The following is an 18,131-nucleotide window of genomic DNA, read 5'->3' on the forward strand; positions in this document are numbered from 1 at the left end:
AGAGCTAGGCAGAGAAGAACTTATATCACCTCCTCAGGGAAGCCTTCTTGGATGCCCCTGTAGCTTTTAACTTTCCTCTGAGCTCCTGTAGCACTTTCAATTTACACACCCTAAAACTGAGCTATATGGTTGAGATATATATTGTTCCATCATTCCTGCTGACACCCCATGGTATTTTGAATCAACTTCTATTATAGCACTTGTAACAAATAATAATGTATGACTTTATTTTCCTGCTAGGCTGTGAACTCCTAGAGTGAAAGGATTATGTCTTATTCACCTCTTATCTTCACCTCCAGAACCAAGTCAGGTGCTTGGTAAATAGCAGGCTGTTATTGAAGGAATGAGTGCTTGAACTCCAAAGAAGTAACCACTGAGGGCAAGTTATTGTGCTATCTTGCGATGCTATGGCTTTATTTCTTAATCCTAGAGAATCTTAGAAAAACTATTCTTGCATTGGTATCTAGATAATTGTGAGGGTTTCTATCCCAATTGTGTCACTTGTTAATAGTGTCCTAAGGCAGTTTTTATAATCATTTAGAGCCTCAGTTTTCACATATATGCAATGTGGAAAATAATACAATATCATAATATTGTGATCCTAGTATGGTTCAGAGGATTAGATGAGATGACACAAAGCACGGTGTCAGGCATTGCTGCTCATAATTACGAGTGTTCATTCTTCCTGCCGTTCCTAGCTCCAGGGAGCCCTTTAATCATTTCCTGTTTAAATTAAGCAAAGGTTTGGCAAATGCACCTGCCAACAGCAACAGATGAATAATAGTGTCTTTAGCTCTCTGATGCCTGAGCGTCCACAAAGGCCTTCTTTGAAACCCAGGCAGGCAGAACAACCAAGAGGCTCCATCCATGGGGCTCATGCCCGGACAGAGCTGTGAACAGAGGGCACCTGCTGCCTTGTGGGGCTGCCAGGTGTGAAGACAGGGACTCTGAGGCAGCTTTCCTGGGGCACTGGAGGCTTTAAAGCTGGGGGCAGGTAGGAAACCTCAGGACTTACCTAGAAAGGGAAGCAACCCACAGACTTCTAGAAAGCAAAGCAGAGAGGTCATCAGACCTTCCAGGATGATGGTTCTTGGAGAAGAGGACAGGGGATCCCTCTAATTTATTTACATCCTGGTATGGCTTTTCTCAAACAAACATACAAACAAAAACAAAAACTTCCATTTTTTTAAACTTTGAAAACAATGGATATAATCCAAACCCCTTATTAGATGAAAATACAGACCAGAAAAATTTAGTGACCCACCCAAGGTCAGACAGGAAGAGAGCAGCAAAGCTGGAACCCCAAGGCAGGTGTTGTTCTGACTGGGAGCCCAGGGCTTCTTTCCACCTTACCTGCTGCCACCCTGTTAAGTCACCTCCCAAAGCACCTGAAAAAACATTCGAGCGCGTGCTGTCTTGAGTCATGTATATGTTTTCCAAGAATAGTTTATCTGGCCATAGGTATTTGGATCTGCAGGGTTTGGAGGCTTAATTTAGAATTAAGAGGAAGGGGTTCAAATGCAGGCTCTGGTGTCATCAGTTAACCTGTGTGTATCTCAGTTTTTCATAAAAAAATGGGACTCCAAATCCCCTTCCTGCTTTCCACTTTCGTTTGTTCTAAGGATCACAGAAATAAAAGACTTGAAAAATGTTTTTAATTCTAATTTTTCCCAATCCACATGTTCACTAAGATCCTCCATTTATTCCCCTAGTAGCAGAATACTGATGCTCGTGGCTTTATTTATTTTGGAGAATCACAGGCCCTAAACTTCTCATCAGAATCCTAGAGCACTCCTTTCCTCATGCTAATTCCTGGGCTGTCAAGAGAGACTGTGCTAAGGCTGGGAGTTTGTGACTCTGTCCCACACCTAGAGGATGCCATGTGATGTGGCCCCGCCCAGGGCAACTCCCTTTAGCTCCTGCTCATGTTTCCAAATCCTCACTGGACACCACCTGAGAGCTGTCTTTCCTGACCACCTCTCCCAGTCACTTCCCATCTTAGCTCTTATTTATCTCCTTGCACAGCACAGTTCATAATGATCTATTTTATACACTTGTTTATTGTCTTAGACTGTAAACTTCAAGTGAGGACCTTGACTGTCTTGTTTAAACGGTGTCCTGATAAAATTAAGCTAAATAAATATTTGTTTCACGAACACCCAAGAGCAGCTGAGCACTATGAAATCCTGTAGGGAGGTGTTCCCAGAGCGCCACCCAGTGGTAGGCTGAGTCATGGCATGGAGGTCAGCCGATCTCCACAGCCTGATGACGCACCTTGAAACTTTGGTTTGAAACATCTGGCAAGTGAGGGAGACTGAACGAACACCCCGGTCAGCTGCTGGGACGGGAGAGCCAGGCAACGGGGACCAGGGACCATAGTGTGATGCCCTGGCCAAACACACTACAGCTTTGGCCGCATTGGCTTCACTTGGGAGCTTGTTAGAAATGTGGAATCTCAGCCCCACCTGAGACTTATTGAATCAGAATGTGCACTTAACAATGATTCGTGTGCACCTGATGGCTTGAGAAGCCCGGCTCTCTACCTCCTGCATCTGAATGGCCAGCACTGATACCCAAAAATCTGGGCTGGGAGTCAGGAGTCATGTTTCCCCACGTACTGTATGGCCTTAAGGAGTATGTTTAACCTCTTTATGCCTTTGTCTCTCCATCAGTTACAAGACCTGACCCTGTTCTCTTGTAAATGATATCATGGTGATAAAACAAAAAGCCTTAGGCTGAAACTCTACTGCTGGGTCCATGATCTTCGGGATTTGGGGAATTAGTAAGAGAAAGATGAGAGCAAGCCATAGGACTAGATGGGGGTGAGTAACAAAGAAATAGACTTCTAGGGCTTCCCTGGTGGCGCAGTGGTTAAGAATCCGCCTGCCAATGCAGGGGACACGGGTTCGAGCCGTGGTCCGGGACAATCCCACATGCCGCGGAGCAACTAAGCCCGTGTGCCACAACTACTGAAGCCCACACACGTAGAGCCCATGCTCTGCAACAAGAGAAGCCACTGCAGTGAGAAGCCCACGCACACTGCAACAAAAAGTAGCCCCCACTTGCTGCAACTAGAGAAAGGCTATGCGTAGCAACGAAGACCCAACGCAGCCAAAAATAAATAAATAAATAAAATGAAAAAAATAAAAAAAGAAATAGACTTCTAGAGAGAAATGTGTATGAATATGTGTGTGTGGATATAGATATATAATATATTCATATAAAACAGCAAAGAATAGCCTCAGAGATGACTCAGAGTAAATCTCAGCTAAATCACTCTTCACAGAATGAGTGTTCATAACCCCGACCCCTCATCAATGGTTCTTAATCCTGGCTGCACAATGGAATCATCTGGGAGCTTTTAAAAGCCTCAAGCCCAGCCAGCCCTTCAGACCAATTACATCAGAGTCTCTGTGGGAGGGACCCAGACTTTACAGTCTGTAAAGCTCCGCTGTGCTTTTCAAGCTTTAAGATGCACACGAATGACCTGGGGGTCATTTAAAAAGCATATTTGGATTCGGGAGGTCTGGGGTTGGGGCCTGGGAATCTACATATCTAACAAACACTCAGATGCTTCTGGTCCAGGGACCACTTTGAATGGCCAGGCCCCAAGATGACTCAAAGGTGCAGACAAGTTTGAGAATATGTTTTTGAGGATGTTGTGGGGAATTAAACGAGGTTGTAGATGTGACACATGTTGCATATAATTGTCACTCAGTCATCATAATTTTCCTGTATGCCCCTTTCTTGAGTGAGTAATAGTAAAAATCAGGGGATAGCAAGGAGTAGTCGATAAGGTGGGACTCTAATATTTATTGAACACCCACTACGCACTATGTGCTTTAAAATATGCCACCCCAATGAGGCCATTTTGGTGGGAGCAGAACAAAATCAGAGATAAGAAACTTGCTCAAACTTGGTCACACATTAAACAAAAGGCCAATCCTGGATTCATGCCAGGTCTTTCCAATACCCACACCTAAGTGCTTTCCAAGCTGCCACGCTGCCTCACACCTAGACGGCAAAGGACTTGCATGTGTTTTGACAGCTGCGAAAGGAAGGGCAGCTGGGCAGAGCAGGCCTTGCAGGGAGACAGTGGAGGCCATTGTAGCAGCAGCTGCAGGGATGTGTGGAGTCAGGGCCAGGGAGCAGCTTAAGAGGGGAGCAGCGAGTTACCTCAACCAAGAGGACAGGAAGATTTAGGGATTGTGATTTTGGCCTTCACCCAGGGCTTTTCCAGGACTCGTTACCTTAGAAACGTTACCATCACCAAAAGCCATTTACTGCACTTCTGCTGAGGCTCGGGCTGCCTCTCTGGGTACCGTCATTGCAATGCCCTTATGTCCCACATCCCATAGTTTACTGTGTGTTCCCACATGTAATATCAGCATAAGGTGCTCTCACCTCCACTTTCCAGGTGAATAATCCAAGTCAGAAAAATTCAGGGACTGCCCCAACTTCTCATGATTAGACAGAGGCAAAAGCCAGACCAGACCTCCTAACCAAATCCTATGCATGGAAAGACTTTGGAGGTTTACATCCGGCTGAACTTTCAATGACTGTTCTGTAGGCAGAGAAAAGGGGAGCTGTATAGGGCCCTCTGGGAGTCCTCTGGACAGTGGGCATACAATTCTGTGCCCTTCAAGGAGAGATGTGGAATCACACACATCATTATTTGGAATGGAAAACAACTAGACATCAGGCTTCTGTAGTAAGAACAGAAAAGAAAGCTTGTCCGGGATCCTGCAGGAATCTATAATTCACCCCAGTAGCCTTGTGAGGAACCTCCAGGCTCTTCAAAAGACGCCTCTGGGACTGGAGACCCAGGTTGAATTAATTTATCATTGAGTTAGCACTGCCACCCTGTGGTAGAAACTAGGCACTGCGTCATCCTTATCTTCCAGGTAAGGACTTCTGCCTAGCACGCTGTTGCTTTTCCCCCCCTTTCTTCTCTCTTCATTTAGCTTATATGACAGGACAAATAGTAATGATATTACTGAGATGGGAAAAATAATCCAGGAGACAGTTTTGTTGGAGGGAGAATGAGCTTGTATTTGAACAAATTGAATTAGGAGTGTCTCTAACAGGGAAAACAGCAGAAATCCTTTCAATTTCATGGCAAGGGGAAAGATATAAATAAATTAGGTCTATTACCTTGCTATTGAATGTAGAAAATTTGTAAAATCCTTTTACTTTTAATAGAAAATATAGACGTAGTTTAGGCCATAATTAACTTATGTTTCCTTTTTTTCTAATCAATGAGGTACACAGTCCCTCCTCTTCCCAGGAAAATTGTCCCAGTGGGGATCTTAGGGAGGAGACCAGGGATTGTACATTCCTTTACCTCAGAGACAACTTGCTACTTTATTTGTAACCTTAATTCAAGTCCAATTGTCAATAGGCAGAGTCATCTTTCCCAGCAAGAAGACGGGGGGTGGGAGGGATGGGGGATATTATTCTACTGTACTTATACTTCTTTTAATAAGAGCTTAAATAAACTCTGAAATCAATGGACCTTAGAATGTAGGCACTCTTAGGAAACAAATTTTGTGCCTTTTAAATTGGGCTTTACACAATCCCGCGGTTCTGCATAAGTGGCACCTTGATGAGGCTCCCTAAACCCATTCCCTGAGTGAGATGCAGGGGTATGGGTGGGTGGACTTGGGGCTTCTGAACAAACAGCTTCAGGTGGGGCTCTGGTCGCTCCCCACCGGGTGCTGTCAGCCCCTCCCATCTCCTGCCGACCCAGCCCAGGGTGGAGATGCCCCAAACCCACCTTCCTCTCTCCAGACAGACTTGGGGATACAGGGCTCGAGCTAACGCTGTCCTTGGCCTCATCCGGCCAACCTGCCTTCCTCCCTTCCTCTCTGAGCACCAGCGGGGGCTTGATCTGTCTGGGGACATGGGCCACTCTTGCTGGGTGTCTTCAGCCTCATCTAACCTTCCAGCCCTTCTCTCTTGGAGTCTGGGGCTCATCTCTCCTCTTCTCAATGTGTTTCCTCATCCCTCCTTAAGAATTTAGTGTTTCTAATGGGGACGTAAAGGGCGGGTCCCCAATAAAGACCATTGAAAGGTCCACAGGCTGTGGAGGCAGAGTCAGCATCTCTGGGCCGCAGACTCCATTGCTTTCCTGGTGACCCACTCCGTCTGTGTGTGAGCCCGGCTCAGGTCCCAGGTTTCCCCACCCCATCCCCACTCCAGGGCCGAAGACAAGGACCCTGCGTGGACGCTGGAGTGAGGCCGAGTGGCATCTCGGCCTCCACAGTGCCTGGCACAGGGCACGGTCTAGGAAACAGTGCTGTGTGAAGGCTGCGTTCCCCTCCCCACCCCACAAGGTTTTGCAAAATGACTGAAACGGCCTCTGCTTTGGGCAGACTTCTTGGGAGTTAGATGTTTCTGTGGCCTGATTTTCTGCATCTGCAAAACCAAGAGGCAGGTCCTGGTCTGCAGGGACCCCAGATGCTGTTCTCCTGGCCACCCCACGCCCACCCCTGTCTTGGCCCCTCCTCCCCTCAGCTCCAAGGGACTGGCTTTCAGACTTTCTGCCTCCGCGGTGCCTGGGGCAGCTGTCCCTCCATAATCAGACCTTCTGAAGAGCCCTCAGTCACCCTCCACCCATCTCCATTTCCCTCTAGGGCCACGGGTCCCACCCAGGCCTGTGCACCTGCTGTGCCTTGTCCCTGAAGCACTGGCTTTGTGGGAGGAGCAGAGGGACATCCAGGGATGGGGACCCCAGCATTAGTGTCTCAAACTCAGATGCCCGCGGGCTCCGCAGGGAACACACGAGCTGTAGCAGATGGGAGAGCATGTGCCCTGGGCAAAGGGCAGAGACACCCCGCGCCTCAAACTGTCACCATGGAGCCTCCTCTGGGGCTGGTGGGGCCTCAACTTCAGATGTCTGGAGTTCTAAATAAAGTGTCCTGATTTTTTAAATGTTGGCAACTAAGCAACGTACAGCTAGCTGTCTTGACTGGTGGGTGCTGGCGGTTACTCTCAGTGAGCAATTCGCATGTGCCTGGTAACATTCTGGGCCTTTCTGCACAGTCAAGTCACCATTACTGTCGTCACACCTCACAAGTTGGGAAACAAATGCCCAGAAAGAGTAAGTCACTTGCAAAGATCACGATTTAATAAGTGGTATTTGAACGCTGGCAGCCTGGGTTGAGCTCCCACAAACAAACCTGGGGCTTTCACCCCTTTCTATGCAAGTTTCTGAGTCCTAACAGCTGTTCTAATGAGCAGCAGCTTCTATGTGCGTGGTGAGTACACACTATCATGTTCAAGTCTCACGACAGACCTGAGGTCCATATGAACATCCTTATGTTAGGGGTCAGGAAGCTGAGTTCAGAGAGCATGACTTTCCCAAGATCTCTCAGCCTCCATGGGGACCGCTATGACCAACACCCAGGTCTGTCTGGCTCCAAAGTCCCGGCTCCTTCCACGCAGCCTGGTTTCTCTCTGAATCCCCTGTGTCCAGCCTTGGGCCAGGCTCAACAGGGCCATTGGGGATGGTGGGTGAGTGTCTGGAGCTTGGCTCCTGAGGCTGCTGGACAGGACTCCCGGGCAGCCTCCTGCGAAGGGCTCAGTCCAGGGTGGCCAGGGTGGGCCTGGGTCTGAGCAGCGCCCTGGAGAGGCTCAGTGCTCTCGGTCCCGCTCTCTTTTCTGCGGCGAGAGGCACTGCCAGATCCCCCTGTGCACCATCTCACTGCCCAGAGCATAGTTGATGGCGTTCACCGTGGGCAGAGCCTTGGCAATGAGAGCGGGCACCTGTTGTGACAGAAAAGTCCAGGAGAGAAGTTTCAGAGCCTCTGTTCCTCTCTCTGGTCCAAGCTGGTGACTGCAGTCCCCCCTGCTCACCCCGACATCCCCCCCAGCCGCCAAGCATCTGTCCTTAGCGTGATTCTGCAACCTCTAAGCCTCCTCTGACTATGACATACGTTGGTGGATAATGCATGGAATCACAGTCCTCTGGGCACCAATCTCAGCCCCTGGTCCCAGAGTGTACGTGTCACCATCTGGCTGGCTGTCCCTGTCATCTCACATGAGGCCTAGGCCATGTCAAGCAGCGGCCCTGCGTGACCAGGGGACAAGCTAATACCCAGTGAGTTATGAGTGTTTAAAGGAAAAGAGAAAGAGAGAGCTTATCTTGGAGGCCTTAAAGCCAGAAAGAGAGATGGGGTGAAACAGAGGCACAAAGATGGGGAGAGCTTTGGGTACTGGTGGTGTCTGTACCATTTGCAGCTTGGGGGAGATGGAGGTCACATCCGCAACGGCTGCGTATAGATATAGGAGAGCGTAGGGGCCCCAGCCGAGCAGCAGCGTCCTGGCTGGCAGAACGGTGTTCACCTGGGGAGACATGGGTAAAGGAGGGAGGCATCGACTTGCTCCAGGTGGTCGGCAGCCCCGTGAGGTCCAGGAACCAGGTCGGCACTCGGCAGGGCTGTGGGAAGATGCTGAGCCTGTGGAGGAACCTGGGACCAGATGAATCTCTCTTCGCTTTAAGATGCCTGACCCTAGGCCTCCCGTTCAAGCTTACTTGACCTCAGCTGCCTTGTCTGTAAAGTGGCCTGATAATGCCTGACTTGCCTGGAGGCCGGGACAGGGGTGGATAATGAACTTCCTTCCTGGTCTGTGCTCTGAGAAACCAGGGGCTCTGTGAGTGTGAATGTGTGCGTAAGGGTCCCCAGGCTGAGCTGCCCTCACAACTCAGCCCCAGAACCAGCTGGCCATCAGTAGCTGCAGCCAACTTGCAGGTCAACCAGTCCTGGGTTCAAAGGGGCCACTTTCCGCCCTGTGAGATAGAATCAAGCAGCAGGCGATGTGGTACCACCTGTGGCCACAGGAGGGCGCACGACTTGCGCTCTAATTTCAGGACGGAACTTGATAAATTCCAGCTCCCCACATACACTCAGAGGTTAAAATTCTGACGCTAAAAATCAGTGCCTATTTTCTTATTGACCATGTCGCCTTTTAACAAAGAAGGTGACAAGCTCGCAGCCTTGGTCCCTGGGACAACGCGTGGCGACCTCTGCTGATGTTACTGAAACGGATGGTTTAAAGTCAACCCGGAAAAATCCGTGTGACAGCCTTGTCTCCTGGCCGATTGAACCTCCAATAAAATGGGGCGACTTTGAGCACCCAGGCAGGGCTAGGGGAGGGCAGAGCGCGGAGGACAACCGTGGAGGCGGTGATGAGCAGGAAACCACCGGCACAGCCCTCGCCCTACTTCTGTGACCAGGGGAACCTGGGTCCACAGCTAAAATCGATTTGTACAGTGTTTTTCCAATTCACAGAAAAAAAAAAAAATGTGGCAGATGAAGTTTCTCAACAAAGAGAGTGTTTCTTTTATGCACTACGATTGCCCACTTGAGTGGTGGAGTCCCAGACCTGGGTTTGATCCAACTCTGCTATTACTAATTGCATGGCTTTTGAGTTGTTTAGCTAATAACACCTTTCAGCCTCAAATTTCTAATCTGTGACATAGGGACAGTAAAACCTTCCTTCCTCGGGGAGTGTGTGCAAAAATGAAATGACATAAGGCACATAAAGTAACATTAGTACCTGGGTTTTTTGGTTTGTTTTGTTTTTGTTTTTGAATTTTTGGTACTTCTTATGACTCATCTGCTAGAGACTGGTCAGTTGATAAAGTTAAAAGAAAATCGTGGCAAGAGAATATTAACACAGAAATTGAGAAATGACCAGGAGGGCTTATTTTGAAGCATTGTTTTTCTTGGACAAATGTGTTTTCAGGTGTGGTTTTATGTTGTGGGTAACAGCCTGTGCCTGTGATTAAATGAAACATCTTGAAGCAATTTAAAAGTAGCATTTAAAATGAATGTAATTTTGTGCCAACCCTCACATTCTTGGGAAGAAGCAAGTGTAACAGTGAGGATGGTGTCCGGTAGGGCACCCTGGCTCTCAGAGTTCTGGGGTCTGGGTAAGTCTGAGCAGTTCTGACCCTTCCTCCCAGGTCTTGGTGATCCCCAGCAATGGGGAAGGTGCGTTTCTGCCCTAACACCCCATGCTCAATGTACGAAAGCTGGATTTCTTTCCTGATCGTTGAAAACACAGAGAACCCCTGATGGCTGTCACATCATTCATGTTCCCTGGTGTCCCTGAGAGGGACAGAGAGATTTCTCCTGCTCTAGGTGTTGATCCTTACCGGAGGACGGCCAGTCTTCCCGAGTTTCTGCTCCATGAGCCGATAGGATATGACTGTGATGAAGAGGGGCAGGAGGAAGTTGAAGAAGGCCATGGTGAAGAGGAAGCTGGTGAAGTTTCTGCAGACAGAGGGGATGGAGGAGTCAGGACTGCCTCTCAGAGACGATCAGCTACCCTAGAAAGCCCACCAGACTTTGCTCTAGACAGTCAGGTGCGGGGAACCGCTCCCATCAGATGCGTACTCAGAGTGTGGATGCTCCCAGGTCCCAGCTGAACTCCCCTCGGGACCAGAGAGCTACTAGGTCCTCCTGGAACCTGCCTTTAGGAGCCAGGGGGCTGGAATGAGGGATAGTCCTCCTTTAACTTGCTGTTGGGCGGGTCAAGTGCTCAGCCTTGCTCTCTGTCTGTGCCCCAAGCATAGAGAACGGGACACTTTAGTTTGGGAAACGTGTTTACCAAATGGAGATGTCAGTGGACCAGGAGGAACGATCATCCAAGGAGTGTTCCTGGCACAGGGATTTGGAAGGACCCTGTGGATGAGACTGGACATTGTATCACTGAAGAAATCATTGAAGGGACCAGAGAAGAGCCTGGGGTCCCAGGTAGTGGTCATGGGGAGGCAAGAGGGCTGCCCAGAAGCAGGTGGGAGTCACAGGGAGGTAGGCTGCCATTCCATGAAGGGGAGACCATGTCACGTGGGTGCTGTCCACTAAGGAGGGGTGGGAAGGAGGGCTGCCAGAAGGACTGGACACCAGCTGGGGAAATACCTGCAGGGAATGCCCTGAAGGGCATTAGACAAGACCCAGGGTTCTCCAGTGGGTCTGACCAGGGAAGCGGGTCATCAATGCAGGTGCTTTATGAGTAAACATGAATAAACATGTAAAGCAGATGAATGCAATGTGGCTCTAGTGGAAGCAAGAGGGGGGCTGAAGCCCATGTGGTCCCTCCCCAAGGCAGCCCCTAGGGGGAGCTCCAAACTCCCCAGAGCCAGGTCGACCTGGCAGTATACTAGACGTGTGCTCCACAATGGTAGGCTCCATCATGCATTTATTCTTGTTTCTCCAGGGCTTGGCCCAGGGCTTGGCTCACAGCAGATGCTCAGGGAATTCAGAGAACTGAACTCTATGCCAAGGAGGTCCCTTCCAATGCAAAGACCTTAACATTCTTTGATGCTATCGAACCAAGGATATGACTCCCTGTAGAAGTTGGTAAGTCAGAGCTGGGACATCTGACTGTCCTGAAGGTGGCAAAGGGGTCATGGGGCTCAGTGAATGTTATAACCAACACAGGCCAATAGCTCCCCAGATAGGACCCCTTCTGGGGCCCAACTCTGCACCCCAATTTGCATAACATTCCCATCACTTGGCCAGTCTTTGGAATGGGCTTTCCTTAGTGGGTATCATGACTAGGGAGTTGAGATTGTCTGGCAAATGCTGACATGTCCCCATTTGGATTTTCAGCTGACACTGCTGTCCTACAGACTCAAAGCCAAGACTCCCATGGAAAGGAGCCACGAAGCCGCTCCCCTCACCTCACCTGTCCCCCCTGGAATAGTCCAGGGTGCAGCATGTCCCCAGCGGCTCATAGTCATAGTGTCCCCAGCCCAGGAGGGGCAGTGCCGCCCAGAAGGCAGAAGACAGCCACACAAAGAAAACCAAGGAGACGGCCGTGTTCCAATCCAGTCGGCTGCCTGCATGCGACACAGGAGGAGGATGGCTGAGAGGTGGAGATAGCTTGGCAGAGTGAAAAATAATGGACTCCATGGTCATGCAGAATGTCCCTAACTGCTGGCTCTGATGCTTAATAGCGTAGTGCCTCAGGCAATTAAGAGTTTCTCTGAGCCTCAGTTTTCTCCTTCACAAAATGGGAATGATACTCCCTGCTTCAGACGGTCGTTATGAAGAATAAAAGAGATAATTTTTATGATAACACCCCCCCCCTTCCCTCTTCCCTGTTTTCGTGCTGCTCCCCTGTGCCCTCCAGCACGGGAAGGGCTTTGATCCAGAGACCCGTGGGACAGGGATTAACTGCTCTATATTAAGGCCGAGAGCCTGTTGCCATCTGAGAAGGTGTGCATTCATGTGTGCACATGCGAGAGTGCGTGTGTGTGTGTGTGTGCACGCATGTGTGATGGTCTGAGGGAGCTTTGGGGACAGGGCTGGGGTAGAAGTGGTGGGAGAGGAGTTCCAAGGTCAGATGGAGTGGGAGGGGCTCAGATAGGAGTTAGGATAAGAACAAAGCCTTTTTTTTTTTTGCCCTGGACAGAGCATGTGACTTTGTGGAGGGCAGGGGGCCATGTGTGTCTGTGGCCAGGGCAGATCTGCGATTCCAAAGGGGAAATGCTCAGGTCTTGAGGTCATGCTAGCTATGGACCCCAGAGTAGCCTCTGTGCCAGGCAAATCCACAGCTCCAGGACTCAGAGCCCAGGAGACAAAGGGAGAGACTCCCTCTGGAGGCATCCAGGCCATGCCCAATCCCAGCTCTGCCCTTATAGCTGTGTGACTCGGGGCAAGCTACTCAACTTCTCTGAGCCTCTGCTTCCCAGTCTGCAAGCTGGGGGTTTGCTGTGAGTGGTAACTGAGCCACGGCCCCCCAGATACATGTTTATGTATCTCTGTGGTCAGTGTTATTCTAAATGGTCTATGGGTGAACATGTTTTTTACTTTAATGTGTATTAAAATTATAAGGACATTAAAGTTGTGGTTTCACAGATTTTTTTAGAATGAGACTAAAGCAGGTGTTTAAACTTTTAAAAATGGGTCACTTTTAAGAAAAAAAGAATAACAGAGCAGGTGGTACACTGATATGGATAATTATGAAGATGGAATTTGACAATACAGCTTGGAAAGTCTAGAGCTAGACTCATTTTCATGAAGCCTTCGCATGACAGAGGCTCCATGGAAGTGTGGGGTGCGAAGGCACATGCCCAGTTTTACACACACACACATACACACACACACACACACACGCACACACACACACGCCACCTCTCTGCCTCCCAACTGTGCCTGTCTTCAAGGGCATTTTCTGTATCCAGGATCTCATTTGATTTTCAAAATAAAACTGTGAGGTAGGTTATAAAAATCATCCTGCAGAGGAGGAGACTAAGTTCAGAGAGGACCTCTGACTTGCCTGAGGCTGTAGTGAGGGCACAGGCAGCCTTCCCAGCATGTGCCTCAACACCTCTCCTGCACTCCCCTCCCCACCTCCTTTCCTGAGTGCCCACACCCCACGCTCATGGGCACCTACACCCACCCACACTTCCCTGAACTGGGAAACACTGAGCAGACCTTCTCCCTGATCACCCTCAGTATGTGGATGTCCCTGCACTGTGGGAACGCGAAGACGTACGGGTGCAGTAGTGGTGATAGCGCCCCCAGGCGATGGCTGCGCTGCTGCAGATGCTGGCCAACGCTGTTGCAAAGCCCTGGAAGCCGTGAGCCTGGCAGCCTTCTGAGCCATAGGGCCAGCGCCTGTGGGAGACACGGGGCACCAGTGACCCCTCCCCCCGTCCCTGTCTTCCTCCCTCACCTGCTCAGCAGCAGCTTGGAAGGCACTTTCAGCTCCTTAGAAAAGGGCTTTAGGATCTGTTTTTCCTATGAGGAAACTGGGGCCTTAGAGATCGAGCCGCTGGGTGAAGGGGTGGAGCCTGATGCCGACTCTTCAGGCTCAGGGTCCTTCACCGCATCTCTGTTGGACCGAAGGGTCTCCCTGGTGATCAGAGGCCTGCATCACAGGAAATGGAACAACCTGGTTGGGAGCAGAGCTTGTGCCTGAGACTCAGAGGGGAAAAGGTACTGAGCCAATGTCACACAGCAGATGAAGACAAAGCCAGAGGGTAGATCCCAGGCCTCCCAACTCCCAGCCTCATGGGCCAAGCAAGGTGGAAGCTTCAGTTGTCCCTCCCCAGCCCTGGGAAAGGGTAGGAGGAGAACAAGGCAAGGAATCCTCACTGATTCAGACCCTACAGACTGGTCAGCCCTGAGTGTTCATAGGAGGGCCGGGGGTGGGGGCGGGGGGGCGGGGCTCTAGCTTTCACAGGAATGTTCCATCTGCTTAAGAAAACAATCCTATAAACACCTTCTGAGGCCACTTTGGAAGACCCTGGTTTGCACATAAGGTCTTAGACACTTGTCAAAATCCTGTTCGCTTTCACAAACACTTATTTAAGGCTTCCTAGGTGCCAAGCATTGTTTTATGTTATTTACAAATAATAAGTCAATACTTCCAACAACCATATGAGTTAGGTAATAATATGCAATTTACAGAAGAAGCCGAGAGATAGAAATAATTAAGTCAGGATTCCAACCTAGGCAGCCTGGTTGCAGAGCCCATGCTCTTAATCCCCGCAGTCAACCAGCTCTGATGGTCAGGTCCGAGCAATTCCTGTGTTCCAGAAATCGGCTGGGGTTCTACAGGGATAGTCTGGAATTCAGATTTAACCTAGTTCAGTCTGCCCACCCTCTCCTCTATAGTCTTCTACAGGTAGGCAGAATGTCTCTGGCTTGCTGCCCAGTGCCCAGAGGTCAGGCCCCAGAGCCCAGGGACTGGGGAGGGGGCAGGTACCGGAGGAGGCTGGACGTGGCTGCAATGAGGGCATTCAGGCTAATCCCACTGTCCGACAGCGCCAGGCTCAGCACCAGCAGGTGGCTGGGAGTCCGCAGCTCCGGGTTCTTGCAGAAACAGAGGATGGTCAGGCTATTGAGGCCGAGGCCGGAGAGAGCTGAAAGGAAGGGGAGAGCTGGCACCGGGGCTGGAGAGGCCCTCCTGGGCTCAGAATGAGGGGCCGTGGGGTGGATGGGGCCTCAGCAGCACCCCCCCGAAACACTCAGCATCCATCTCAGTGCAGCTCACCAAGCCCCTACACAGTGGGCTGGCCCTCAGGTACCGAAAGCCATGAGATGTACTCCCTGCCCTCTACCAACGCACAGTCTGATGGGAAGACAGACAAGGAAGAAATTTGATAAAGTGCAGCACGGTTTGTGCCAGAACAATCACAGCCATGGACAGCCACTGAGCACTTATCGTGTGCCCGGCAGGGTGTTGAGCACTTTATGTGGACCCTCCCAGTCAGTCTTCACCTGGACACCGTCCTCCCCACTTACAGCAGAGAGGCCGAGGCTCAGAGATGCTGGCCAGCTTGCCCTAAGTGTGCAGCTAGTAAGTGGCGGAGCTGGGACTGGAAATCAGGTTTTTCAAATTCCAGAATGCCTTCTCCAAGGGCTCTGGAACAACGTCAGGGAGAGCGTTGGATAAGGGGTGGCAACGTAGAACTGGGAGCTTCCCAGGACACCAGGCAGTGAGCTGAGCTTGAAGGGAGTGGTCTCCAGTGGTAGACAGACCTGACCTTGAATTTCGGCTTTATCACTCATTTGCTGCCCCTTATGCTCCCTGAACCTGGGCTTCTCCCGTCTAAAGAGGAATGGGAAAGGATCCTGCATTCAAACTGTGAGCGTTCACTAGGAGGACAGGGTGTGGAAGAGCATTCTAAAAAGAGTGAACAGCACGTGCAAAAACATAAAATTGTAAACTTTCAAGGCATGTTTGAGGACCTAGAGGGATGCTAGATTGTAGGGTTCCCAGTGGAGAGGAAAAGGGGCTTCGGCCACCAGACGATGACATCCAGGGTCTCTGGGACCAGCCTAGTGGCTGTGGCTCCCTCTCCACTGTCAGTTCTTGTTGGGTGAGAAAATGTGTTGATTATTTCTCTGCATCTGCTTTGAACAAGGGCTGCATCCCCCACCAACCTAGTCTTGGGCTGGCCCAACTCCAGGGTCTACCGGCCCAACTCTGGCCTCAATGAGCATCTTAGGGACTCTGGATTGAAGCTGGCACCTCATGGACCCAGGTCACCCCTAGAGCAGAAGAGCTTAGGGCCAAGGGAATGGAGATGGTGCAAGTAATGTGGGGCTGGAGAGGAAGGGAATGAATGAACTGAAAACCCTGGGTGTCTATCTAGGTTAGCACTTTATGCCCTGATCCCATCTAACCTTTACCACCACCCACTTGGCACGTCAGGGCACCGAGGGTCAGAGAGCTCAAGTGTCTTGGTTTCAGTGACACAGACAGCAAGTGGCAGAGCTGTCTGCCTCCAGAGCCTACCAGGGGCCTGATCTTATATGAGATTCTTAGCAGGACTTCCAGGGAGTGGATTCAACTTTCTCTTGGCTGCAGAGACATGAAAAGCCCTGTTTCTTGGTCATGCCCTGGGCAGACGTCCCCTTCTCAAAGTTCCTCCCTCCCTGACCCTTGACCAGCTTCTCTCTCTTGGCTTCCCAGCCTGCGTGCTGCATCCCGCAGGTGCAGCCATCACAAGACCCCAGCGGTCTGGGCACAGAGGAGTAGGGTTTGGGGACCTCTCCTTGCCAGCTTTGCAGCTGCGGCCTGGGTTCTGGGACCCCGCTGAGTTCCTGCTCCACCCCGGCTCCTGCCTGGCTCACCTTCCACCAGCAGCACCGTTCCCACTGCCAGGACCTCCAGCTCCCCGAAGCCAGTGGGCAGGGTCCCGGACTCTGCCATTCTCTCTGCCTTTCTCCCAGCTGACCCAGCTCTTTTCTGGCTCCCCCAACCCAGGCCCCTCTGTTATAAAGGGCCATTCCACGTGCTGGCACATGCAGGTTATTATGCTAGACATTGAGCTCCTTTTTGCTGCCTTCCCTGGCCCCTCCAAATCGTCCTCTTGGCCCGGGCAGAAGGGACCCATTCACCAGCTAGACAGTGCCGCCTTTGTGAAGCCAGCACGGAGTCCTGCCTCATTCATTTCAGCTCCATCGGATTAAGGACCTGGAATCCAAATGGTGTATGGCTGAAAGCTAAATTAGAAGAGAGTTGCATAACGAAGGGAGGGACGGGGAGCAGAAGGGGGGATGTGAGCTGCAGCTGAGCCTGAGAACGGGTCAGGAGCCAGGCCCTTCCATGTTTTCAGGTGCTGACAAGCCTAGCACCTGTGTGCGTGTGTGTGCACGTATGTGTGTGTGTCCACCTGCTCATGTGTGTTCCCACAAGCGATGGGGAAAGAATGCTGGTTGGGAAGTCATTTGCTGTCATAGAAAGAGCTCCAACTGGGACTAGAGACTGGTTCTGGTTCTGAATTAACCATTAACTAGCTATGTCCCTGGGGCGGGACCACTGGGGTCATCTCAGTTGCCTCTTTTGCAAAGTAAGCATCTTTGCCCCTGGCCTGTGTGAGTCTTGGTCAGAAGAATATATGGTGGATATAGCCTTTGGGGCTGCATTTCCTGTCTCCCATAGAGCACTTAAGCTATGCAAGCATAAGCATCTCCCAAGGCGCTGGCTTGAGACAGAGGGGCTTCTGTCTTCTTGTAAGTAGCCCATGACCCACTAAGAGCTGTGCCTTCTATAAATGAGGGCCTGCTACAAGTTACACACTGGCTTATAGTGACAGGTACATCAAGAAACACTATTCCTGGGAATTCTCTGGGGGTCCAGTGGTTAGGATTCTTTGCTTTCACTGCCAAGGCCTAGTCGGGGAACTAAGATCCGACAAGCTGCACAGCGCAACTAAAAAAAAGAAAGAAAGAAAAAAGAAAAAAAGAAAAGGAAAAAAAAAGAAACACTAATCCAGAACTTAATTCATTTTCAGGTAAAGAAACCAAGGCTCAGAGTGCTACCATTACTGAACACAAGCTCATGTGCCCCATGCACAGTGAGACTAAACAAACAGTAAACGTCAGTTTGGAGCAGAGAAAGGTTTATCGCAGGCCATGCAAGGAGAAGGAGTGGCTCGTGCCCAAAAAAACCCAAACTCCCCGAAGGGTTTCAGCAAAGCATTTTTAAAGGCAAGGTGAGGGAGGGGCATGGTTGGCTGTTGCAGACTTCTTGGTGTCAGATCCTTTGTTCTTGCAGCATTCCATCTTGTAAACCTTCAACAAGACAAATGTTATTCTCTTTCTGCAACTTTTTATCTCTTTATGAATGGAAAAGTGTTATACTCTTAAAGATCAGAGCTT

The 18,131-nt window shown here is 50.4% G+C and overlaps 1 protein-coding gene across 1 annotated transcript; it reads right to left on the reverse strand.

Moving 5' to 3' along the window:
• Positions 1-1,120: 1,120 nt before the first annotated feature.
• Positions 1,121-18,031, reverse strand: RGR (retinal G protein coupled receptor). Its single transcript, XM_082424257.1, has 7 exons — positions 16,602-18,031; positions 14,728-14,884; positions 13,513-13,634; positions 11,698-11,851; positions 10,163-10,280; positions 8,233-8,346; positions 1,121-7,767 (listed from the first exon to the last, which is right to left on the reverse strand). The coding sequence occupies exons 1-7, from the start codon at positions 16,678-16,680 to the stop codon at positions 7,636-7,638; spliced, it is 876 nt and encodes a 291-aa protein (XP_082280383.1). The 5' UTR covers positions 16,681-18,031; the 3' UTR covers positions 1,121-7,635.
• Positions 18,032-18,131: the final 100 nt, after the last annotated feature.

This window comes from Balaenoptera physalus (assembly GCF_965194825.1).
Source record: "Balaenoptera physalus genome assembly, chromosome: 14".
Lineage (NCBI taxonomy): Eukaryota > Metazoa > Chordata > Mammalia > Artiodactyla > Balaenopteridae > Balaenoptera > Balaenoptera physalus.

Bases quoted from the DNA above. Each gene is read 5' to 3' on its own strand.
- RGR (XM_082424257.1), bottom strand. From the start codon at position 16,680: ATGGCAGAGTCCGGGACCCTGCCCACTGGCTTCGGGGAGCTGGAGGTC. The intron at 8,347-10,162 runs GTAAGGATCAAC...ATGTCTCCCCAG, and splicing joins GGAAGACTGGCCGTCCTCCG to GTGAACACCGTTCTGCCAGC. The intron at 7,768-8,232 runs GTACAGACACCA...CTGTCACAACAG, and splicing joins TCTCCCCCAAGCTGCAAATG to GTGCCCGCTCTCATTGCCAA.